The sequence below is a fragment of the Cynoglossus semilaevis genome, chromosome 1 (assembly GCF_000523025.1).
Source record: "Cynoglossus semilaevis isolate Cse_v1.0 chromosome 1, Cse_v1.0, whole genome shotgun sequence".
NCBI classification, from domain to species: domain Eukaryota; kingdom Metazoa; phylum Chordata; class Actinopteri; order Pleuronectiformes; family Cynoglossidae; genus Cynoglossus; species Cynoglossus semilaevis.
In genome coordinates, this window is record NC_024307.1 from 4,780,708 (window position 1) to 4,801,709 (window position 21,002).

At 39.7% G+C, this 21,002-nt stretch overlaps 1 protein-coding gene across 3 annotated transcripts; it reads right to left on the reverse strand.

Moving 5' to 3' along the window:
- Window positions 1–66: 66 nt before the first annotated feature.
- On the reverse strand, window positions 67–20,530 carry c1h14orf180 (chromosome 1 C14orf180 homolog). 3 transcript variants are annotated; one of them, XM_025056808.1, is made up of 11 exons: window positions 20,511–20,530; window positions 17,402–17,991; window positions 16,699–16,729; window positions 12,691–12,777; window positions 10,386–10,506; window positions 8,144–8,174; window positions 7,935–8,043; window positions 4,624–4,787; window positions 4,384–4,516; window positions 3,197–3,223; window positions 67–2,103 (listed from the first exon to the last, which is right to left on the reverse strand). In XM_025056808.1, the coding sequence occupies exons 2-11, from the start codon at window positions 17,552–17,554 to the stop codon at window positions 1,898–1,900; spliced, it is 1,062 nt and encodes a 353-aa protein (XP_024912576.1). In that variant the 5' UTR covers window positions 17,555–17,991; window positions 20,511–20,530; the 3' UTR covers window positions 67–1,897. The 3 variants fall into 3 exon arrangements, with proteins under 3 accessions (XP_024912576.1, XP_008330021.1, XP_008330097.1); XM_008331799.3 differs by lacking the exon at window positions 20,511–20,530 and having other exon boundaries at window positions 17,402–18,056; XM_008331875.3 differs by lacking the exons at window positions 3,197–3,223; window positions 20,511–20,530 and having other exon boundaries at window positions 17,402–18,047.
- Window positions 20,531–21,002: the final 472 nt, after the last annotated feature.

The following is a 21,002-nucleotide window of genomic DNA, read 5'->3' on the forward strand; positions in this document are numbered from 1 at the left end:
CAGTGTGTGTGAAAGCATTATTTGTTTTTATAGTCAGAGGTTCCTGGAAAATAGCAGGCCACCTGCTGGACTTTGATAGGCAATGACAGTTTTATTGAAAACAATTGAAATCATAAAACAGCAGCAACTAAGAAAAAAAAACCTCCCATAAAAGGCACTTCTTTCAAAGTGACCATAAAATGTGTGGACTGAAGTCTCAATGTGACAGTGACTCGTGTTACATTTAAATACGTGACCTCTGAACTCCAACACTTTCTTTTGAGGTTCTTAGAAGCTACAGTATGTGATGTGTGTTATTGCTTTACATGTGAGGCCAGTGGAAGGAGCTACACTGTGCCCTTTGATCTCCCACAATGCATCTGTGCCACCGTTTTTGAATGATCATGGCTTCAAAGCCTAAAGGGTTTCAAACTAGTATCAGTCAGTCTCTTTCATGTTTCTGCTCGGCCTTACAATATTTGTGAGCTTGATGTAAGAACTGCTTCTTCTTTTTTTTTTTTTTGCAAACGCTCACATCCGCACATCAGACCTGACCAGCTGATGCTCAAACAGCAGCTGACATCATGATCAGAACCTGAATATTCTTGGTCTTAAATAGAAAAGTAAACGGGTAACAAAAATTTAAAAAGTTCCGAACCAAGCAGTCACAAAAAAAAAGACTGGTCAAAAGTATTAGCAGTCCTTCTGTTTGAGTATATATTTGATATAGACGTAGCTGTGACCCTCCCCAGTAACCCCCCCCCAACACGCACAGAAAGACAGTATAAAGTCGTTGAAGCTGTGAGGTGATGCAGCCCTGTGTTTTCTTGCATACCAACCGCAGGCCATCATGATACATCCTCAGTAACGACAACAGAACTCTCTGGTCTCAGACATGTGAAACTAACAGTCCTTAGTTTGTTAGTCCATATATACACATTCAGTTTGTGTCATGACAGGACAACATACAAACTCCATTTCCACATGCGTTGATGTTTCCATAAAACAAAACAAAAAAATGACTTTCAGAAACTTAGAAAAAAAGTAGAAAGAACAATGAGCTTAATGAAACTTTAAAATAAAAAAAAAAACTTTAAAAACATTTTTGGAGTTCTGTTTAAGAGTTAACGCCTGTAGCCTCAGCGAAAAAATTGGAACATTGGCAAAATATGCGGGGCGAGGTCATTTAAATGACCTTCTGAGCATCAACCTAAGGCTCTTGACATTAGAGAACACATGGTCACACACACTGTGGATCAACTAAAAATCTTGTGTTGAGATTTTAGAGAAATTGTGTTAACATGTTACAAAAGCGTGGTGTGAGGACTAAAGAGTGTACCTCTACTTCTGCTGTGGTCCATATCTGTCTGTCAAATCCAGAAAGATTAGAAATCTTAGATAAAATAAGATTCAGTAGTAAACCTGCTGCGTTCCTCTAACATTTAAGGGAAAATTGTGTTTGTTAAAAACAAATAGATTTAAATAGCAACGTGACTTTCGTCATTGTTCTGGTCAATACCATAATAACAGCTTTATGAAAGTGCACCAACGACTCAGGAAGTGAGGTTTGTAGATGTTTTACCTGTGGAAAAAAAGTCAATTCAGCTTCACTGACTGTGACAAGAAATCAAAAAATCAAAAAAAAAAAAAAAAAAAAATCACATTTCCGGTTATTAGTTTAGTGGAATTTGTGAGCAACGACATTGTAAATGTGCAAAAATGTCCCAGCTGATGTTCCAGCCTCAGCACATTTACATGTTTCTACATGAAGACATGAAAGCTACATATTCCTGGGGTTATACAGTTTCCCTTTACAGTTTATAAAGCCCTGTCAAACCAATGGCTGAGGTGTCTGAAGGTCCGGACGCCTTCATGGATAGGAAACAAAAAAAATGTCGCCATCTGTGGTCAGTCACAGTCATTGCATGGTCAGCCATATCCAGCAGCCCCACAGCAGCTGTTTCATATGCAGCAGGTAAACTGCCAGTGCAGCCTCCAGCTCTTCACACACTCTCTGTGGGCGTCGCCGGTCGGTGCAGTACATGGCCACACCCAGGAATGACATAAGAAGGAAGAAGCAAGTGAGGAGGGCGAGGTGGGGGCGGGACGGTGTGGTCTCATAGGCTGGAAACAGAGAAAGAAAGAAAAAAAAAAACGACATAGTAATATTTACAGGTTTAACTTGTGAGTGAGGTTAAACCTGGAGTGTGACATGCAGGGATCTGGGAAAAGGCTGGTGGTGACGTCATTCACTTTGATGACACGTTCACAGTGTAGTGAGTAGGGATGTCTGATTTCTGATATGCCGATATCGTCCTAATAACACTTAACACTTAATTTCTGATATCGATATATGCAGCCGTTTTCCCCCAAAAACTGCAGTAAACGTCTCAGGAACCCAGAAGCGATTCCAGCATTTTTTAAAAAAAAATTCTATGGTCTTTATTGTCATTGTAACACAGGGATACAATGAAACTGAGCCTCAGCTTTTAACCCAACAGCAAGGTGAGCAGTGGGAAGCTTTTTAAGTGCCCGGGGAGCTTTGGCAAAACCCAGGCATTACGTAAAACGAAAATGATTCTTACAGGTATTACATCATTTGCTGATATCAGGCCGTAATTTCAGATGATATTATCGGACATCCCCTATAGTGAGTCACACACACACTGTGCTGCTGGTGTCCCAGACTTTATGATACATATATAATAAAGCCCAGTTTAAATGGCTGTTGACAAAAGTTAACCAAAAGTGAAACTTTCCTCAATTTGTTTCTACACAACTATGAACCTAAAAACTACTTTTTTTTACTGTTTCCACAATCGATTATGTCAGCGGTCCCCAACCCCCGGTCCATGGACTGGTGTCGGTCCGTAGGTCATTTGGTACCAGGCCGCAGTGGGACAGTGAAAAAATGTACTTCAGTTTTACTAATTCACTTCATTCCAAAATAATCTAGTCATGTCCCTTTACTCTGTTCATTCAAAGATAATCTGTCAATGTTCCAACACAACAGGTCATTCAGTCTCTACTGAAAATTCAATGATACTTCAACGATGGTGTGGTATAACTGGTCCACAGTAACGGTTGATACCAGTTGACCTTAGTACATGGGAGGTTAGGGACCGCTGGATTACGTTACAGTGATACAAGTGCAGTGCTGTGGTCATTTCCTCATGCAAATCAAAGGAGTGACTCTGGAACTCTTTGTCTGACTCACCACCTAAACAGGCACAGGGTGGGATTTCTGTGAAGCCGACAGAGAAGTCAGTCAGTCAGTCAGTCAACCAGAGTTGAACTACAGCTGCGGCCCCTAACTCACTCCACTATCTCTCTGGAACAGACTTCCTGCCGCCTCATTTGCATGCATAATTAATTTCAAAGAGTAAATCACTTGCTCAACCCGCTTTACATTATACTTAAGTAGAAAAGAATCCCCCCAAGGGAAAGGGTTTACGGTGCAGTGTTGAGGTGTTGATGCATTTTGTCCTCTCCTGTCACTGTTGTGTAGATTTATGTTGGTTATGGCTCCAACATCAGATGGCATCATGGGAGGAAAATGGTTTTTTGACCTTATAAAAATGGGTTTTCGGGGCATTTCGTTTAATTTTCATGGGTAATTTAGTGAAGAGGTTTGTAAGTACAGTATTTTCTAAAATCAAATAACAGATAATGAGAATCTTTGTAAAACCACTTTGGAATAAAAACTTTACAAAAGGTGACCTCAGTGGAAACGGTTACATCTGAACTAACAATGAGTTCGGAATGAAATAGTTCAGGACTTCTTTAGCAAAGAGTTAAAAAAAACACTGAATTTCCTGATTAGATTATGTCTAGATATTTTTGTTCAACCAAGGACTACTTTTTGATCTAGTTTCTCATTTGCTTCCATTTCTTTGTTCTTGTTGTCTCGCTTTATTTTTGACTTTTTTTTTGTTTTACAGCTTTGGTTTTGGTTCAGTTTTAGTTTCATCTGGCTAACCTGCAGATTTAGTCTCAACACGGTTTTAGTTTTTTAGCATTGACTGAAGCTCCTAAATGTTTAACTTTAGCACTAATTAGGCTATTTGTGTCTGCCTTCTAGCTAACACTTAAGTTATCCACACATGTCTAATCTGGTAGAAATATAAAGCAAACAAAGATAAAAACTGTTTTTACCCCCACAGTACAAAACAAAAGACATCAAAATTGTTGCCACATTAGCCAAGCTGGACAGTTTGCAATATTTAAGACATGCAGGACAGAATCTAGTTTTCCCACATTTGCTAAAGAAATATCTGTGTACACGTCAGACGAGCTGCAGGTTTGTTTCAGAGTCACTCACTGGACTAGTCTGGGTGAGTTTCCTAAACCTCTGAGGAGGAGCCGCGCGTGTTTGTGCTAAAAGGGACTTAGACCGTTTCTCACCATGTACTGTGGTCTCTGGCTCTCGGAATCGAACCCTCCGTTCACCTTTCCGTCTGTGGTTCAGCTCCATGTCTGTCCCGTAGTCAGGACTCGGCCTCTTCAGAATGGAGGTGGGGACTTTTCCATTGTTGACCTACAGCAGATTTATACGGAAATCTCATGAGGAACCAACAAACAACGTGGGAGCAGAACTTTTTATGTACTCCATAAGAACTCATGCTGACATGAACCAACGGTCACCTTCAGTTTCACTGTGTCCTCCTGTTGGTGGTGGGAGTCCTTCCTGTGACGGACCTCCGAGTGTTTCTCCCTGTGCGAGTGAGGAAGACAGTTGACCGTGTCTCTGATGGACTCTGCCGCAGCAAAGCGTTTGGACAGCGCCGACACACACTGACCCAGGGAGTCTAGAAGAAAAACCATGACCAAACATGCAGAGTATGAGAGAAGATCAAGCGCTGGTTCACACTGGAGTCTGCGTTTCCCAAAGCAGACAAACAAGGTCGAGGTAAATATTCAAAGTAGAATATGCAAATGTCACAGAGAAGACACCAGTGTTGACTGAGGCCAGACTCAGACTCATTGTCACCCTCTAAAGAGCATCAACGTCACCTAATGGTCATATTAAAACGATCTAATCACTTCTCCTGAAGACAGTAAATGCACCACACCCTTGTATTTAAAAAAAAAAAGATTTTGAATAATCCCTGATTTAATCAACTGTGAGTGAGTATTATTGAGAATTACAGTTTGGAAAGTTCATTTTCAAACATTTGTTTTTCAAATTCTATTTAGAAAAAAACTACAAATAAAATACAAAAAAGTGAATTCTTACAATACGTTCTAGATTCAAGGCATTTACTCCATTATCACAGCTGACTGGTTTCACCATCTGGTGTGTTGTAAAGAAAGTGCGTACATTCAGCTCCGATTTCACAAACACATATTTGTAGCAGAAAGAAATAAAAAAAATGTTGTTTTCCCCTTTTTTTTTAAATTTTTTACTTCCCTTGCATGAAGCTACAGCTCATGAAACGAAAACTACAGGACAATAAGCTCTGTCGGGGAATTTGTTTTAGATGATATTGTAATGTTTAGCCCAGAAATTTGTGTATAAAGAAAAATAACTTTATTAACATAAATAGACCCAAGGCTGTTCCTACAGTAAGTCTTAAATGTACAAGGTGGAAAAACTTTTCAAAGTTACGATAATCAGATAAACAAGATAATAACTTGACAAAATCTGTCTTTTGCCCATTCTCAGTGATAAAGACTTTCTTCCCTCAGGTGCGATGCTGCTACAGCGCAGTATACTGAATCTTTATTTTAATTTTCAGATGTCATTAATTTAATGTGGAAACATATTACTTTCTTCATCCATCAACCAGAACGTGAAATGAAATGTTACATTAAAGACAGTGATGACACTGGTGTGTACTCTACTGTACTGTTGATGGGTGAAAAACATATCATTCTGCAGTCAAACAGGAACCCTCTGTGTACAGTACAAACTCAAAGGTCGGAGTCACCGGTGCAGCGAACTGCAGTACAACAAGTACAAAGACCAGTGTACTGTCCAGTCTCTCTGATCTGTTCTGATCTCAGGTTGATTCAACAACAAAGAACTGTTGCTTTCAAAGCAGCAGCAGACACAGAGGTGAATCAATCTCTCTCTCTCCTTGTTCTGTCTACTGCAGTGCTTCTCAAAGTATGGGGCGGGCCCCACAGGTGGGAAACGAAGACATGATAACTTGAACTGTGTGTTATTTAATGTTATTAATTTCTGATTAATTATAATACACTGTGAACTAGTGGGGAATGACCAAAAAAGTTTGAGAACCACATGTCTAAATCAAGTTGGTGATTTTTTAACCCCATAAACACAGGACAAGTACTGGCCATTTAACTTTAATACGTATTTTTTTCATACTATTAAACAGTTTAAAAGCAACCAATAGGGAACAAAGTGTTTGTTCAAGAATTTCCCAAATATGGGATCAATATAGTTTAAATTCTTTTGAGCCTGTATAAAGTAAGTTACTGTAAAAGATGTGGAAGTGACACATGCGCTTTTATAAAAATGTAATTAGTACTGATACTTCACTAGAGTAATCAATACTTTATCAATGCGTGTTTGAGTATCAATATATTGATACCACAGAATCGATACTCCTATCACTAACGCAAGCCAAGTCTAGGTCTAATTCCTGCATTAACTGAGGTTTGGCCTAAAAACCCTTCACTTTATTAATTAGAACGATTTTAACGACTTGACACTGTTTTAACGATGAGACTAAAATACTGACCTACATTCACTCTGTAAAGCAGTCATTCTGGAACATTCTCCATCAATTCATCATCCATTTGTTTAAATCATTCATATTCATTTTTTCATAATTAGTCACAGACAGTATTAAGGAAACTTAAAAAGTAAATATTCTGCTGCTTTTAAAAGTAAACCAACGACTACTTCACATTCAAACACTTCATAGTTTCCTGAAATGTTTTCACATAATTCCTCATCATGTTATGATGTTAACTTTATAGATTACAAATCCTATTTAGAGGAATACAGTTGTTAAGAGATGATGGGACATGATGTTTATGCTGGAAGTTTGGTGATGTTATAGATGTTGACCAGCAGGTGTGGTTGAAACCTCTTCCATTTTATTTTAACCTATTTTTCAATCTCAACATTCAAAACCACATTCTTTAAACTCCGATTTAAAATTCGGGATTGACACAATTAGATCAGTTGTTGTCTTCACACACAGTCTTTTCTGAAACCAGTTATTAACCAGTCCACTCCTTCAGTTACTCATACACAGCCCTGGTGTAATCCATCCTCCCAGTTTTGGAACCTTATATGAGAAGTCTCCACAGTTCTCTCCTTGTTTACTCCTCAGACTACAGGAGTTTAAAATACTGGCTGATGACACAGGACGACAAAACTAATGTAATTGTAATTATTATATTAAAAAATCACATGGCTTGTGACACATATTTGGGTCACAAGGTATTTTGGTCAACTGAGACTGACTAATATTACTATAATATTATGACTAAATGTTTTCCAATTGTACACAAACATACACCGTAACACAAACTACACACAGTCAGACTAAGTGTTCACGGTACCAGTTCCTTAAAGTAAACATGTTCATTTTTAGTCAGGTTTCCTACAACTGTGGTTCTTAAATGTTTTATGTCCTGAGGCCAAATTGTAATTGGTGGGATGCCGGCAGGGTCAGGGTTTTTGTTTATAAGTTCGGGCCCTAACCACTGACTGAGTACACATTTTAATGCCCACACTAGCCTTCCAGAATAAAAACATGTTAAAATATTATGACTTCATATTGAGCTATTTTTGGAAGTGTGTTTTGTGTTAATGTTTTCTGACCCTCTGAGTGTTGTACTGTGACCTTAAGTGGGGCCCTAACCTTTTGGTTGAGAAAAGCAGTCCTGCAGTATCATTTACAAATTTTCCATGTATGTAATTTTCAAACCTGTTGTAAAACTTCTGTCAGTTTCTTGTTGCCTCCCTCAGTGTTTACCTGAATACTCCGTCTTGCCAATCTCAGCGTAGACCGTGGCCATTAGCTCCAGGCTTCTGGACGTAATTGGGTGGTCATTACCGAAAGCCCTCTGGTGGATCTTCGTGGCCTGAAAGATGCAGAGACGTGTGAATTTCCAGGCCAAGCTGGAGTGCCATGAAACATGTAATTTGTTTAAAAATGTGAAGAGAGCGATGATGTTTACATACCTTACCACTGTATTCCAGAGCAAGGTGAGGCCTGGAAGAAAACAAATGGTAAAAGTCTCCATTAAACAAATGCTCTACTACTTCTTTTATTTGTGGAGCTGCAATAAAAAAACCCACATAACTATTAAAAGCATTCATTTCAAGATGGATGACTTTGAATTATCACACAGAGTTTATCTGCACATGTCTCCTGCTCCGTCTGACAACTTAAACACAGTAGAATTTTTCAAGGATAGTAACAACATTGATCTCAAGCAGATGTAGCGGCCCAGCATCTGATCTAACATTGGTAACAAAGCAGCACGATGAATCCTAACCTGTCTGTGCTCTGATTGGACAATAGGTGGAGGAGGCAGAAGTGTTTTATTTCTGCCGACCTGGGCACTCCCAGGCTACTGTCCAGGGTAAATTACAGGGTACATGGTGCCTACGGGCTGGTTTACTGACCAGTGACCTTCTCCCCACAACCCCTCCTCCCCAGTCTTAAACTAGGTTAACATGATCGCTGAGAGTTTGCCAGCTGTTCTGCGCATATCTGGCTGCAGGGCCAGCCAAGGACATTCATCACCTTCACACCCTCACGTGTGCCTGCGGATGTAGAGCAAGCTCTGTTTAGTGTGACAGATGTCAGCTTTGATGTTCCAAACCCACACTTCCCTTCAATTAGTAATGGCCAGGTGTCGGTTTGCACTGCGTTGGAAGGTCCTTCTCTGGGGACATCTGATCCACAAGCACGAGAAGACCTTTGCCGACCCGAAGGACTTCCTACGGCATCGGTGAAAGATTCAGGAAGTGTTAGCTCTTCCTGTCTGCAACACGGGCTCACCAATCATGTTTCAGAGGAAAAGTATTTTCAGAGCAAATTTTTAATGTAAAGATTAATGCAAAATATATATTTTTTTGTTAAACTCTACTCAAGTAAAGTCCCCCAAAAAGTTTTTTACTAAATTCATATTTAACACAGTTAAATTTTAAAACATTTTATATTATGTGCTTTTATAATTAATAATTATTTAATTTTTACTATTTACTATTTTTGCTGGTACATACAAATTATAAAACTAGTTATTTTAATATTTTATAATTTTTTCTTAATAACAATAATAACATTAATAATCAAAAACAAAATATTACTATTAAGTAGGTAACAATGTTAACATTTATGTATATATATATATATATATATATATATAAGTTGAGACTTGACACTGAAATTCTTCCTAAATTTCCTTGTATCACATTTGATGCATTATAGTAAAAATGAAAAAAATCTTCTCCTTCTTTATTATTATTTGTTAAAACCATCACGTTGGTATTGACTTTTCCTGATCACTGATCCCTGATCCCCACAGCCTTTACAGCCCTCTCTCTGTAAATGCATTAAAATACTGTACAGGACAGAATCATATTTTACACTACAATCAATAGTAATTTCTTCTGCGGCCAGCTACAGCAGTCAGCTCCATTCATAAATGAAGTTCTCCATGGAGTGAACCTTCCTCTTCTCCAACCCTCTCAGGCAATTAGGTTAAATGAGCCAATCTCAACAGAGGCTTTGTAAAAAAAAAAAAAAAGGTTCATGCTGTGGCCTAACAAAGTACCCCTGCAACAGGAGACAGCAGATCTGGTTAAAGTGTTCTCCTCCTCACGTGGAGTGCGGTGTCTTCTTTTTCCACTTCTAAAGAGAAATTCAACTCTGCCCGAAAAACACAAGGAGTTGGATTTTATCTAGTTTGAAAACTTTCCATTCCAGGAGAGTGAACAAATGTAGATGTGCAGCCGAAGGCAGATATGTTTACATTCTAGATCTTCTCTGGTACTTCAAATGTACTTTTGTGATGACAGACATGTCTTTGAAGCTTCAAGTGCTCAAAACATACACCACACAGCAACATCCAATATTTACCAGGGAGAATTTTTATCTTTAAAATATGACTGACTGTTTAAGCCAAAAATAAAGTTCTACCTTTAAAAAAAAACAAAAACAAATGCTGTATGCTAAGCTGCTGCTGCTGGCAAAAATAAAAGAGACATCAAACGGTTTGTTTACTTTGTTACACCTGAAAACATCCGGCTTAACTCTGGGAAATGACGTAACAAAAAACAATTATATGATTATATATAATCATTTAACATTTTAACAATTTGGAGAGTGGAGGGAAAAGTTAAGAGCCAACAGAGGAGGTAATTCTGTTTTGACTACGGCACAACAGAAGATCCAGCAGGACGCGGTTTTACCTACTGTTTGCTCATGATGCACAGCTGAGCCAGACGTTCCAGCTGCTGAGCCTGAGACGCCTGCTCCAGGAGCTCCTCGGAGGTGGTCCATCCTGCGGAGCCCAGCGTAGCCTCTTCCTGAGGCCCTGTGATACACACACAGGGCATGAAACAACGCTCAGGTCACTAACAAAGTTCAACTCACTCCACTGTCTGTCCTGGCCTACTGACTACTTTCCCACTTTAACTCCTGTTTGAAAAAAAAAATTCAAAATGCTGAAAAAGTAATTTTATCTAACTAACTCTGTCCTTGCCCCACTGCAGACTTTTCACCTGGATACAGAGCAGCAGCTGACTGAGGGCTGGAGGAGAAAGAGAGCTGACATAAGAGCAGGAGGGAGCAGATAAGAAAGTCAAACAAGACACTGACTCCGCCCACTGGATCATGCTTGCACGCTGTGGTGACAAACCCCAAACACACAGCTTGTACTGTACACAGCAGGCAGAGTTTACGCATCAGTTAGGAGTAATGGGGGTGGAAGTGAGTTTAAAAAAACAAGTGATACACATCAGGTTTCATTAGAAATTATTTGGAATGACAACTGTTGTCTGAAGGTCCACTGTCAGCAGGGGTGTGGACAAGAAGGTGCATTTAAAATGCAGAGGGGAGAGAAAGGACGCCGGGCAACAGTGCTGCTGGAGAAGTCCAGCATTTAATCTGAGTGAGTGCTGAATCAGGGGCCTCAGTATTCTACGGGCAACACACAGCTCCTAATGACATAGAGCAAAGTGTGGTCATTCGTCTTCTACTGCGCCTGTCCCGACCTCCACTGTGCTCACGCTACACTGCATTGCTGCCTCAGCAACAGACAGAGAGGAAGAGGCAGACGTCTGGAGCAGCAGCAGCAGTGGGTGATGAATGAGTCCCCCTGCTGTGAATGCTGATTTAAAGCTCCGGCAGATTCCTGGTAAACAGTAATGGAGCTGGGATAAAGTGAGGAGTTTGAAGCAGATAAATAAGTAAACAAGAAGGGATTTGAGGGAAAAGGAGCTATTGATTATGGTTAGTTTGTTGTTGTGGGTAACACACAGATCAGAGTAGTGCCCTAAAAAACACACTCACTGACAATAACAGCAATGAACCATATTTATAATTTGAATAAATAATAATCAATTGCAGAAACATTTATTAATAGGTTATAGAGTAGTTTCTTCTATACAGTCTTACATTTATATCCGGCCCTTGAAGGGGAACTGTATTGTTGATATGGCCCCCTGGTGAAAATGAGTTTAATAGCACTACCGTACAGAGTCCAGTTTAGTGGATACACTTGCTAAAACATAAAAAGCAGACAGCATATTTCTAATTTACTGAAGGAAAGCCACCAACGTAACAGTTACATTAACAAACTGTAAAGTTTGGTTATTAAGAATGTATAAAGAAGAATTCTCCAACAAAGGCTGGATCACTCTCAGCAACCCTGGGTATCAGGTCACTTTTTTGTGCTGGACTTTGCACTAATATTATCTATGACAACAGTACAGTAATGGTCCAGATAAGACTATGCCCCGAGTTGGGTTGAAGCATAGCAACAACCATTCTATTTTAAACGAGGAAAACCAAATTAGTTAAAGGTTTCAGTAGAAACACTGATGAATGGACGGATGAATGGATAGATAGACCAGTGATACCCAACCAGTGTGCCCTGAGGGATCATCTGCTGTGCCATGGAAAATTATCCAATTACACTTAATTGGTCTGAAAACAATTATTTATTTACTGCAAATAATTTGTCTTCACTCGTCAATGCGACATTGCCAGGTAGGACAATCGAAATACAATTCCACCGGGAGGCAGCAGATGGCTAAAGAAACTTTCTCTGAGAGAGGGAGAAAGAGCGGTGGAAAAGTGTGTTTCTTCAATTCCTGCAAATATATCAGTGTTGTGTTCAACTAAACAGGTCAAGGTTTAATACTGAGTAAGCAAATTGAAGAAAATTCCTTTATATGACATATTTGTTTGGTGGCATGTTGTGGGAATTTTTTTCTAATGTAAATAATGTGCAGTCACTCCAAAAAGGTTGGAGTCACTGCACAGACAGACAGAAGACAGATAGAACAGCAGCAAAGACATTTTTTATCACAGAAACTTAGGATTAAAACCAGAATGCTATTAAAAAAGCATATATAAATAATAAAGTATCTACCGTACTTTGTCTTAACATTAGTATCTGTCTTTCAACTCTTGGATAACGTTGGATTTAAACTACGCCAACACAGCAGATATAAACATTGTTTTTCAACAGTAAGGAAATATTAAAATGTCTTGCCTGTGGTCCCTTGCAGAGCCGTCAGCTCGATCAGTGCCACCTCGTAGAACATTTTTTCAGCCTGAATGAACTGCAGAGCCTTTCCATCTGTTTATATGGGTGAAGGATCATCTCAGTTGTCAACAGGATTAGTCAGTTGTTCATGATAGCAACAGCCCTGTCACACATTCAGTGCATTCAGTTTTCCCCTTGAGAATAACCCATTTGAGTAAACAGAGGACATAATAATAATAATAACAATTATTATTATTACTATTACAATAATTATATTAATAATAACAATGTTGTGGAATTCTCATCCCTGGTTGGTGTGCAAAATAGATTTTGCTTTGGTTGTTTTTGTTCCAGGTGAAGCCACTGTGTGCTGAATCTAACAAAGTACTTGTAAGGGACCTACTACTGCAATGAAAGGTACTCTGTCCAAGTACAAGCTGCTCTTTAACGACTGCTTTCATTTCTTGATTTGTTAAACCTCACAGAAGGTGATCTGAGTGTTTCCATGAAAAGACTTTCTATTTAAAGCGCCCCCAAAATAGAACCCTTTCACTCTGACAAAAACAGTCTGCATGCAAAGTGTCAGGTGAATTTAAAGTCCAGCGAGACACAGAAGTCTTAAAATAAACACAGCCCTGCCTGTTTGAATGTCCTACTTAACACCAGATGTCTCACGTGTAAAACGCCCAAAAATTCCATTGTCACTATTTCCTTTCTAGTAACTGGGCTAACTGTAAAAGATACGGTTAATGTAGTCATGGTCTTAATGCTGATGTTATAAATGCGGATGGTAAACTGACGGACTTTACAGAACGATTTGAACTGAGAGCTGTGAAACCACAACAGCTGGTTTCCTTTACTTAGTCACGGTGAGAGAAATGTCAACAGTCCACACAACAGGCCGACTAACAAAGGAGACAGATTTAACAGCATCACAAACAGAAAATAAATTGCCTTGGAAATAGGGTTTGTATTGAACATCGAAGACGTAACACACGTTAGTCCTACAGCCGTGTGAGAAGGGAAATATAATGAAATGTTTAATTTAAGGCCATCTCAGCATCTTTAGACTCGGCGGTCAGGGTGAAGAAAATAAAGTCTGAGTTAGACCACATGTTTATGAAGATTAGGAACAGCCTTCATCAAAGGTCAGGGCTCTACATCTGTCTGCTATTCTCAGTTCCACTGGACCGCAACAATAGAACGACAAGAACCTCACAATACTCTGCATACACGTATATGGAGATCATATACATATACATATATATATATACACACACACATACAGCATATAAGAAATGTTTTATCTTGCTTGCTAACAGCAAACTAAATAGCAATGTCTTTTTGACATAGTTTACAACCCTTGAATGGTGTATTTTATTTGAACCCTAACCCTAAACCCTTCCCCAACTACTCGCCCTAACTTTAAGCTTTACTTACAATAAATGTCATAACTTCAAAGTAAATATCTAACCTCAAAATACCTTTTATTTTAATGGGGATTTGCAAAATACTTTCTAATGCAAAATACTCCCACAAGGACAGGTATTATAGTAAAAAAAGTCCACACAAATATAGCTTCACTAGTATCACACACAAACACACATTCAGCCTGGTTTGCCTACACCTATTATTTTATCACCTCAATGACTTCCTGTAGTGCTACAAATGTATTTGTTTTGTTGTCATGTACTGTAGTAAACCCAATACTACAATTATTGATTAGTGTACACTGTGACGACAGTGCCGTCAACCGGTCGCTGTTTATTTGAGATTAAAGTCAATTTTTCCATGTCAGAATACTTTCCACGAAACAAGTATCAAACGCTCAGCAGCTAAAAGAGTCTCTGGCTCTGATCAAAGGTTGCCTGAGCTTACCGCAAGGTCTGATAACAACACTTCAAACCTCAAGTGGTTATGACAGTTAGATGTCCATAGCTACTGTCACAGTGTACCTAAGGACACAGTACGTAAATACAGCCCCTGCCCCACACCTCCTAAAAAACAAAACTCTGCTTTGTTTTTGACTTGTGGGTGTGATCAGGCTGTGAGCCAAATGTCCAAGATGTTGAAATGCTGTTTTTGTAAACAGTCTGGTTCCACATCCTGCTCCCAGTTTAAGCATGATGACCCTTCACTCTCCTCCCCCGTCCCTGGAGGACCGTGGCATCACAGCAGCTCCTCTGATCCTCATGAGAAACTCAATAACAAAAACAGACCATCGGTATTCCTGACATAAAACCTAATTTATGAGGTAAAAGGAAAATATGAATGTTTTTATTAAATAACTTTTACTTTTTTTTTTACCATTAGCCCTACTTTTATTTAGGTCTTGATCACCTCAACCCGTCATGGTTAAATGCATATGGTGTTTTTTAATAAATGTGGAATAATATATATAATATACAACAAAAATTACATGATTCAATTTGAGTCGTTACAGATTTTAGCGAGGTTAGTGCTAACTGTGCTGTATGAAAGAAATCATTACTCTTTTACACAACCATAAAAGAAACACAATAATTCATCATCACAGGTGCCGCCCACAATGAGGATGAAAGTCTACTTAGTTGTGGTTTCCAACGAAACACAGAAGTCACAATACACAAAGTCTTTCATTGCAAAGGAATTCTTTCAAAATGTCATTTCTTTATGCAATAAAATGTGAAATAACCATGGCCATGAACACTAATCATAAAATGAAGTTTTGTGATGGACAAAGTGTCAAAACTGTAGTTATATATATATAAAAAAACAACTATGGCAACACTCATCAACATTTACAGTAAGAGTCACATTTAAGCTCATGGGAAAAATGTCCATCAACCCACATTGATTGGTTATAGGTGTGGGCCTCAGGGCAACATGCACAGATGTAGGTCAAGGGCAAATGGTATGCATATGTGCCCCACACAATATGCTGCACTTCTTTTCACAACCACTTTATGCACTTATGTGAAACGGTCCATATGGAACATAACTGTGACCTAATAACAACAATTTTTGACCCACATTTGGGCCACGACCAAACAAATATGTTTAATTTTGATACGTTTGTGAAAAATCCTGACAACTAAGAACTAACTACAGGAAGTTGTAATGAAATAATTTTGTAGAATCTTTAAACACAGATTAAGACTTTAACAACACACATCAGTCAATAACACTACATTTACCTTTAACCAAGGTGACTCAAATTTTTACTTTATTCATAATGGGAAAAGAAATATCTTTCTCTAAAGTGGTCCTCCAATCAGATGACAGATCATGTGAGTCAAAGCAGACCCCTGCTCTAAACAAAACTGTTTCATTTCTAGATTTTCACCCAGGTGTCAGAAGTTTTGACCGTTATTGAAGACAGCCCACTGACAATGCTCGTGCTAAAAGGACCGACTCTGATGGCTGCTGCTGATGTTCAGCACAGCAAATCGACCTATTTTGGAAAATGGACAGTGAGGGGAAGAGGCTCTCTGCGGTAGATAACATGAGCTGGGAAGTTAAGTGTTGGAGTGTCTCAGTGACGGGGAGAGGAGCCACGGAGGTAATGTATCCTGAAACACAACACTTCTCTGTTACCTCTGTACTGCTTTAGTTTATAGAAGCAGTGAGTCGGTGATGCATAAGCCCGTCAGCAGAGATACAGGTTAATTAGTGCTCTCCCACTCTGTTGTGCAGAGATAAGAGCCTACAAATCCTCTTAGGAGACTGACACAGGAGCCGCTGCAGCTCACAAAAAACATGTGACAATATGGCACAAACATGTTATTATCAACCGGCACAAAGACGTCCACTCGACCCTGTGGGTTAACACTGCTGTCTTCCTTTGTGCAAAACTGACTAACAATCCCCTGCACCCTCCTCCCCCTTCTCTCTTTCTCTTCAAAACAGATCCCTACTTGTGAAGTAAGTGATTCCCAACACTTATGGGACAGAGAAAGTAAAGTTGTCTCTCTCTCACACACACACACACACACACACACGTCGTTCTTCTCTGACTTCGATAGTAAAGGATACAGTTCTTCTCTGTGATGAAGAGCTCTGCAATCTGTAAAGAGAAAAAAAAAACAAGGGGGGGGGGGGTTAAAATCAGTCCTTTCTAATTCTAGGTTTGTGTATGTCTCTGAATATGTGTGTGTGTGTGTGTGTGTATGACATCAATCAACTTCAAAACAAGTATTCCTCGTTGTCTCGGAGGCACATTTATGTAGTCAACATCATACCACACATTCCGGAGTTGTGGAGTAAAGGTTAATGTTTTGACATCACCAAGTGCAGAAACACTGTGAAAACACAACATCTGGACCGACTGTAAAACAGCTCAGTGTGTCATTTCCTAGGTCTGACAGCATGGGGGACCAAACATCAGTGCAGGAAACCCAAACACAACCCCCTACACACACACACGACACATGACATGTCATGTGTGTAAACTGTAGTTTGTCTATGACGCTCACACTGTACGGCGGTGTTGTTGGGACACGTGATGGACGGTGCTGTTGGATTTGACATTGCTCTTAAAGGAACCAAGGTTGAATGTGTCCCGTGTGCTGCTGTGTGTCATGGAAGAAGCGTGAGTCAGTGTCAGTTTGTTCAAAGACAGGACACAGTCATTTCAGTCGTACATGTATGTGTTTATAAGACACTGATAAGTAGCAAAAAAAAAAAAAATCAATAAGTCTGTAAGTGTGTGTTCATCGTAATGGTGTATCTGTCTCACCTGGTGTAGGCAGTTAGGCAGAGAGGTGAAGCTCTGCACATGGGTCAGTCCCAACAAGCAGCTGAGGAAGCAGTGGAGGGCGGCCTGGTACTCCCCCTGCTGCTGGAGCTGCTGTCCCAGCTCAAACAGGCCCTCCCTCCCCCTGTTCAGCATCCCCAGTCCCAGCCAGAGTCAGCACTGTCTCCCATCAGAGCTCCATCGACTGAGGACAAGCGTTCCCCTCTTCGCCACTCCAAATGAAGCGCACACACAAGTAGGAGAGAGGCAGACTCCACACACTGACTGAGAGACAGACATGCACTCGCACAAACACCGACCCCAGAGGTGGCAGAGGACCAGTGAGCAGAACAGCTTTCCCTTCAGCCACGTCTGTCTGTACACATGAAGTCAAGGACAGGTGGTGAGGAGCCGGCTGAGGGAGCTCCGGCGACTCACACACCAGCATAGATCCATCCCCCTCCCTCTTGCCCAGGCTGCACCAGGAAAGGAGGACAGAGGAAGTAGGAGAGTGAGTGGCAGAGCAGTGGACCAATCCCTGACGTGCTCACATACAGTAGTGAAAGTAAAGCACAGCAGGTCTCTCTCCAATCCTAGGGCAGCAGAAAAAAGAAAAAAAAAAGTATGTTTTGATGTGTACACTGATGTAAGCACTGCCATATTAAACAGAACACATTTTCTTCAAAGCGTTGACCTACTGCTTCCTTTCATGTACTGTAGTAGTACATCACTTAGAGAATTTGCAAATGCATCTGTGTAAATGCTGCTGTCCTTCTGATGTTTAATGAATGAGGAGTGCATCAGACATAATGTATATGCAGCTGGGAACAGAACATGTTGAACACAGTGTGAGTGTGTGTTTCTCATCAGCACAGAGACACTGGGCTGTTATAACTCTTCTACAATGAACCCTCGAGCTGTGAGACACACAGTCTCAATCTATTTTCAAAGAGCCTCTTTCGCCGTTAACTCTCAACTTCCTGGGCTCTGGGAGAACCACGCCCTTCTACCTTTCATCTGTTTGGGCACAGGCAAACTAGCTGGAGGACATGAACAGCACAGGTGAAAGGACTCAGACAGTGACACTCCTGGTCAAAGATCGTTACACCCAGCTGTGGTAAATTATAGCTGTAAATGCAGGTGGATAGAGAATTAGACAACTGGTTATTATGACATCAATTTGAGAGAAGTTGGTAAAAACTGCAATATTGCATAAAGCTAATTTATTATTTGAATTTTTTTAAATGATTATTTAGTCTGTCTGCAATCCTCCCCTACGCCCTACATAGTGTACTGCACATGGGGTACATCATTTTGTAGTGGTATCAGAATGATTACTCAGTAGCTGTCCATATAAAAGAACCTCAATGTATCAATATTCTAATGTACAACTGATGGTCACTACCCAATATATTCCATCATGCATTGCAGTCAAAAAGCCATGGTGGAGAGAGGAGAACCGTCCGTCCATCCATTTTAATTGTGCGACAGTAATGACGTAATTAACCGTGCACCAAAATAGTGTACGAAAATGTTCATTCAATCTGTGAGTCCACTACAAAGTACACGACATAACATTCCCTGCAGAGGCAATAGAGTAGGGAATAAGTTTTTTTTTTCTTGACCACCTTAAGTGTCTCATTGATGGAAGTGAGACACTGAACAGCAGCAGTTACAGAGTATATTGGGTCATTGGCAGGGACGCTGCCAGGAATTCAGGGCATCATGGAAGGATATGACTATGGGCTCCTATGTAATACACTTAAGAACATAAATATATTTCTACATACTGTGCAAAATCCACTATTGAGGCATGATGAAACCCACTACGAGGAATGTCTCAAAGCAAATTATTACAGTAACATTACAATAAAGTAAACATTTTCGGACCCCTATCAGTCATGGGCCCCTCCCCATCCTCCATGCAGCGTCATCTCTATTGGAATACTGGCACATGTTTTGGAGTATGAGTAAAGTATTTGAGTAAAATATTCAAATAAAGTACCAGGGTCCTAATTTCTGTGCCACCTCAGAATTATTGAACAAATTTAATTGTCTGTGTAGGTTCTCAGCCATCCTAGTCATCTTCTTCAGTTCAGTTCAGAACTGAAGAAGCCTCTTGGATGAGAGGTGAAGTCTTCAAAAAACCTACTCTGTCCATTTGCCCTCGATGTACCTAATTTTTTTTTAATTGAATTGAAAACATCAAAACTTCATAGCACTGTAGTACTTGCACACACACAAAGATGAACAAAGTTCATCCTTAAACCTGTATGGGATTCAAACCATCAGTCCTCTGATCACGGCCCACGTTACTGAGCCGGGTCAAACCATCTCTGTTGACTTCACTCTGTTGTCACCACAGCTGATCAAAACATTGTGTTGGACTTGGAAGGACACGGGCTGACTCTCTGTGGCCAGTCCTGATTGGAGGAGAAGCGTGTGAACCATCTCCCCATCACTGGGCAGTCAGGCTGATCGGACTGTACTGGACAAATCTCACATGGACAGTGGTCTACATAACATTCCTGATGTAGGTCTGACAACTCCACACTCTGACAACTGCAGTTGGCATGTTACATTATGAGAAGAAATAACATGAGCTTGATTGCTATTGGCTGCCTTGTTGCTGAGGCAAAGTGACATTTATTTAAAGGCTTAAGTGAAGACAGTCAGCAGCTGAATTATGTTTGTAATCCATTTTTTGTTGGCAGCAAAATGTAAGAGATTATTAAGAAACTAAAAGCATTTATAAAGTGATGTAACCATAAAGTTTTATTTCCAGAGGGGCTTTAAACACTTCATTAATACTGAGTGTTTCCCAGCATATAAATAAAGAAAAAAATCTGAATATTTAATATATTAACACTGCAGATAAAAAAGTTCCCTGGGGAAACCTGGGAAGTTAAAAAAAAGAATTAAGATTCTATGTCTGGGTTTGTGACTTATATAAATGATGGAAATTATTCCAGCACTAAAAAAAATAATTAAAAAAGTCCAAATAAAAGTGTCCTTCCTTCTTATAAGAGTTCAACTCTGATGTATTTGTGCAATGCTCTGTAACTGTTCACTACCTGGGTAAATTTTTGTGTTACTCTCTTATCTATGTCACCTGTGAGTTGGGATGATCTTTGGGGTTTCTTCAAAGTGGATCCCACGGCTGGCCACACCGTGCACCGGAGTGGATCACACGGCTGGCCACACCGTGCACCGTTACGTCCACATTACTCGTCCTTCCTAGCTCGCCACCGACCCTCCACAGGCTCAAAATCTGAATCAATTCCTAATCCAGCAATTAAAAAAATAAAAAATAAATAACATGAAGAGTGCAGAAAAAAAACATCCATTACTCTCCATTCAACCACATGACATCATCCTACCTCCACTTTTCATATCTTCCACATATATATTGTATATATACCCAAATGCAGTATGTAGTACAGTATCTACATTTACTGGACAATATATGTATTTTTACCATGACATTTATTCACCATTAACTTGTTTTAAAATAAATGTAGTTATTTATCTTCATAAAGCACTATTTACATTTATTATTTGAACTTTTAATCAATGTTTATATTTTTAACCGTAAATACACAGC

Coding starts and splice junctions, on each gene's coding strand:
- c1h14orf180 (XM_025056808.1), bottom strand. CDS start 17,554: ATGCTGAACAGGGGGAGGGAGGGCCTGTTTGAGCTGGGACAGCAGCTC. Junction 4,788..7,934: donor TGGCAAGACGGAGTATTCAG/GTAAACACTGAG, acceptor TTTTTCTTCTAG/ACTCCCTGGGTCAGTGTGTG. Junction 4,517..4,623: donor AGGACACAGTGAAACTGAAG/GTGACCGTTGGT, acceptor AATCTGCTGTAG/GTCAACAATGGAAAAGTCCC.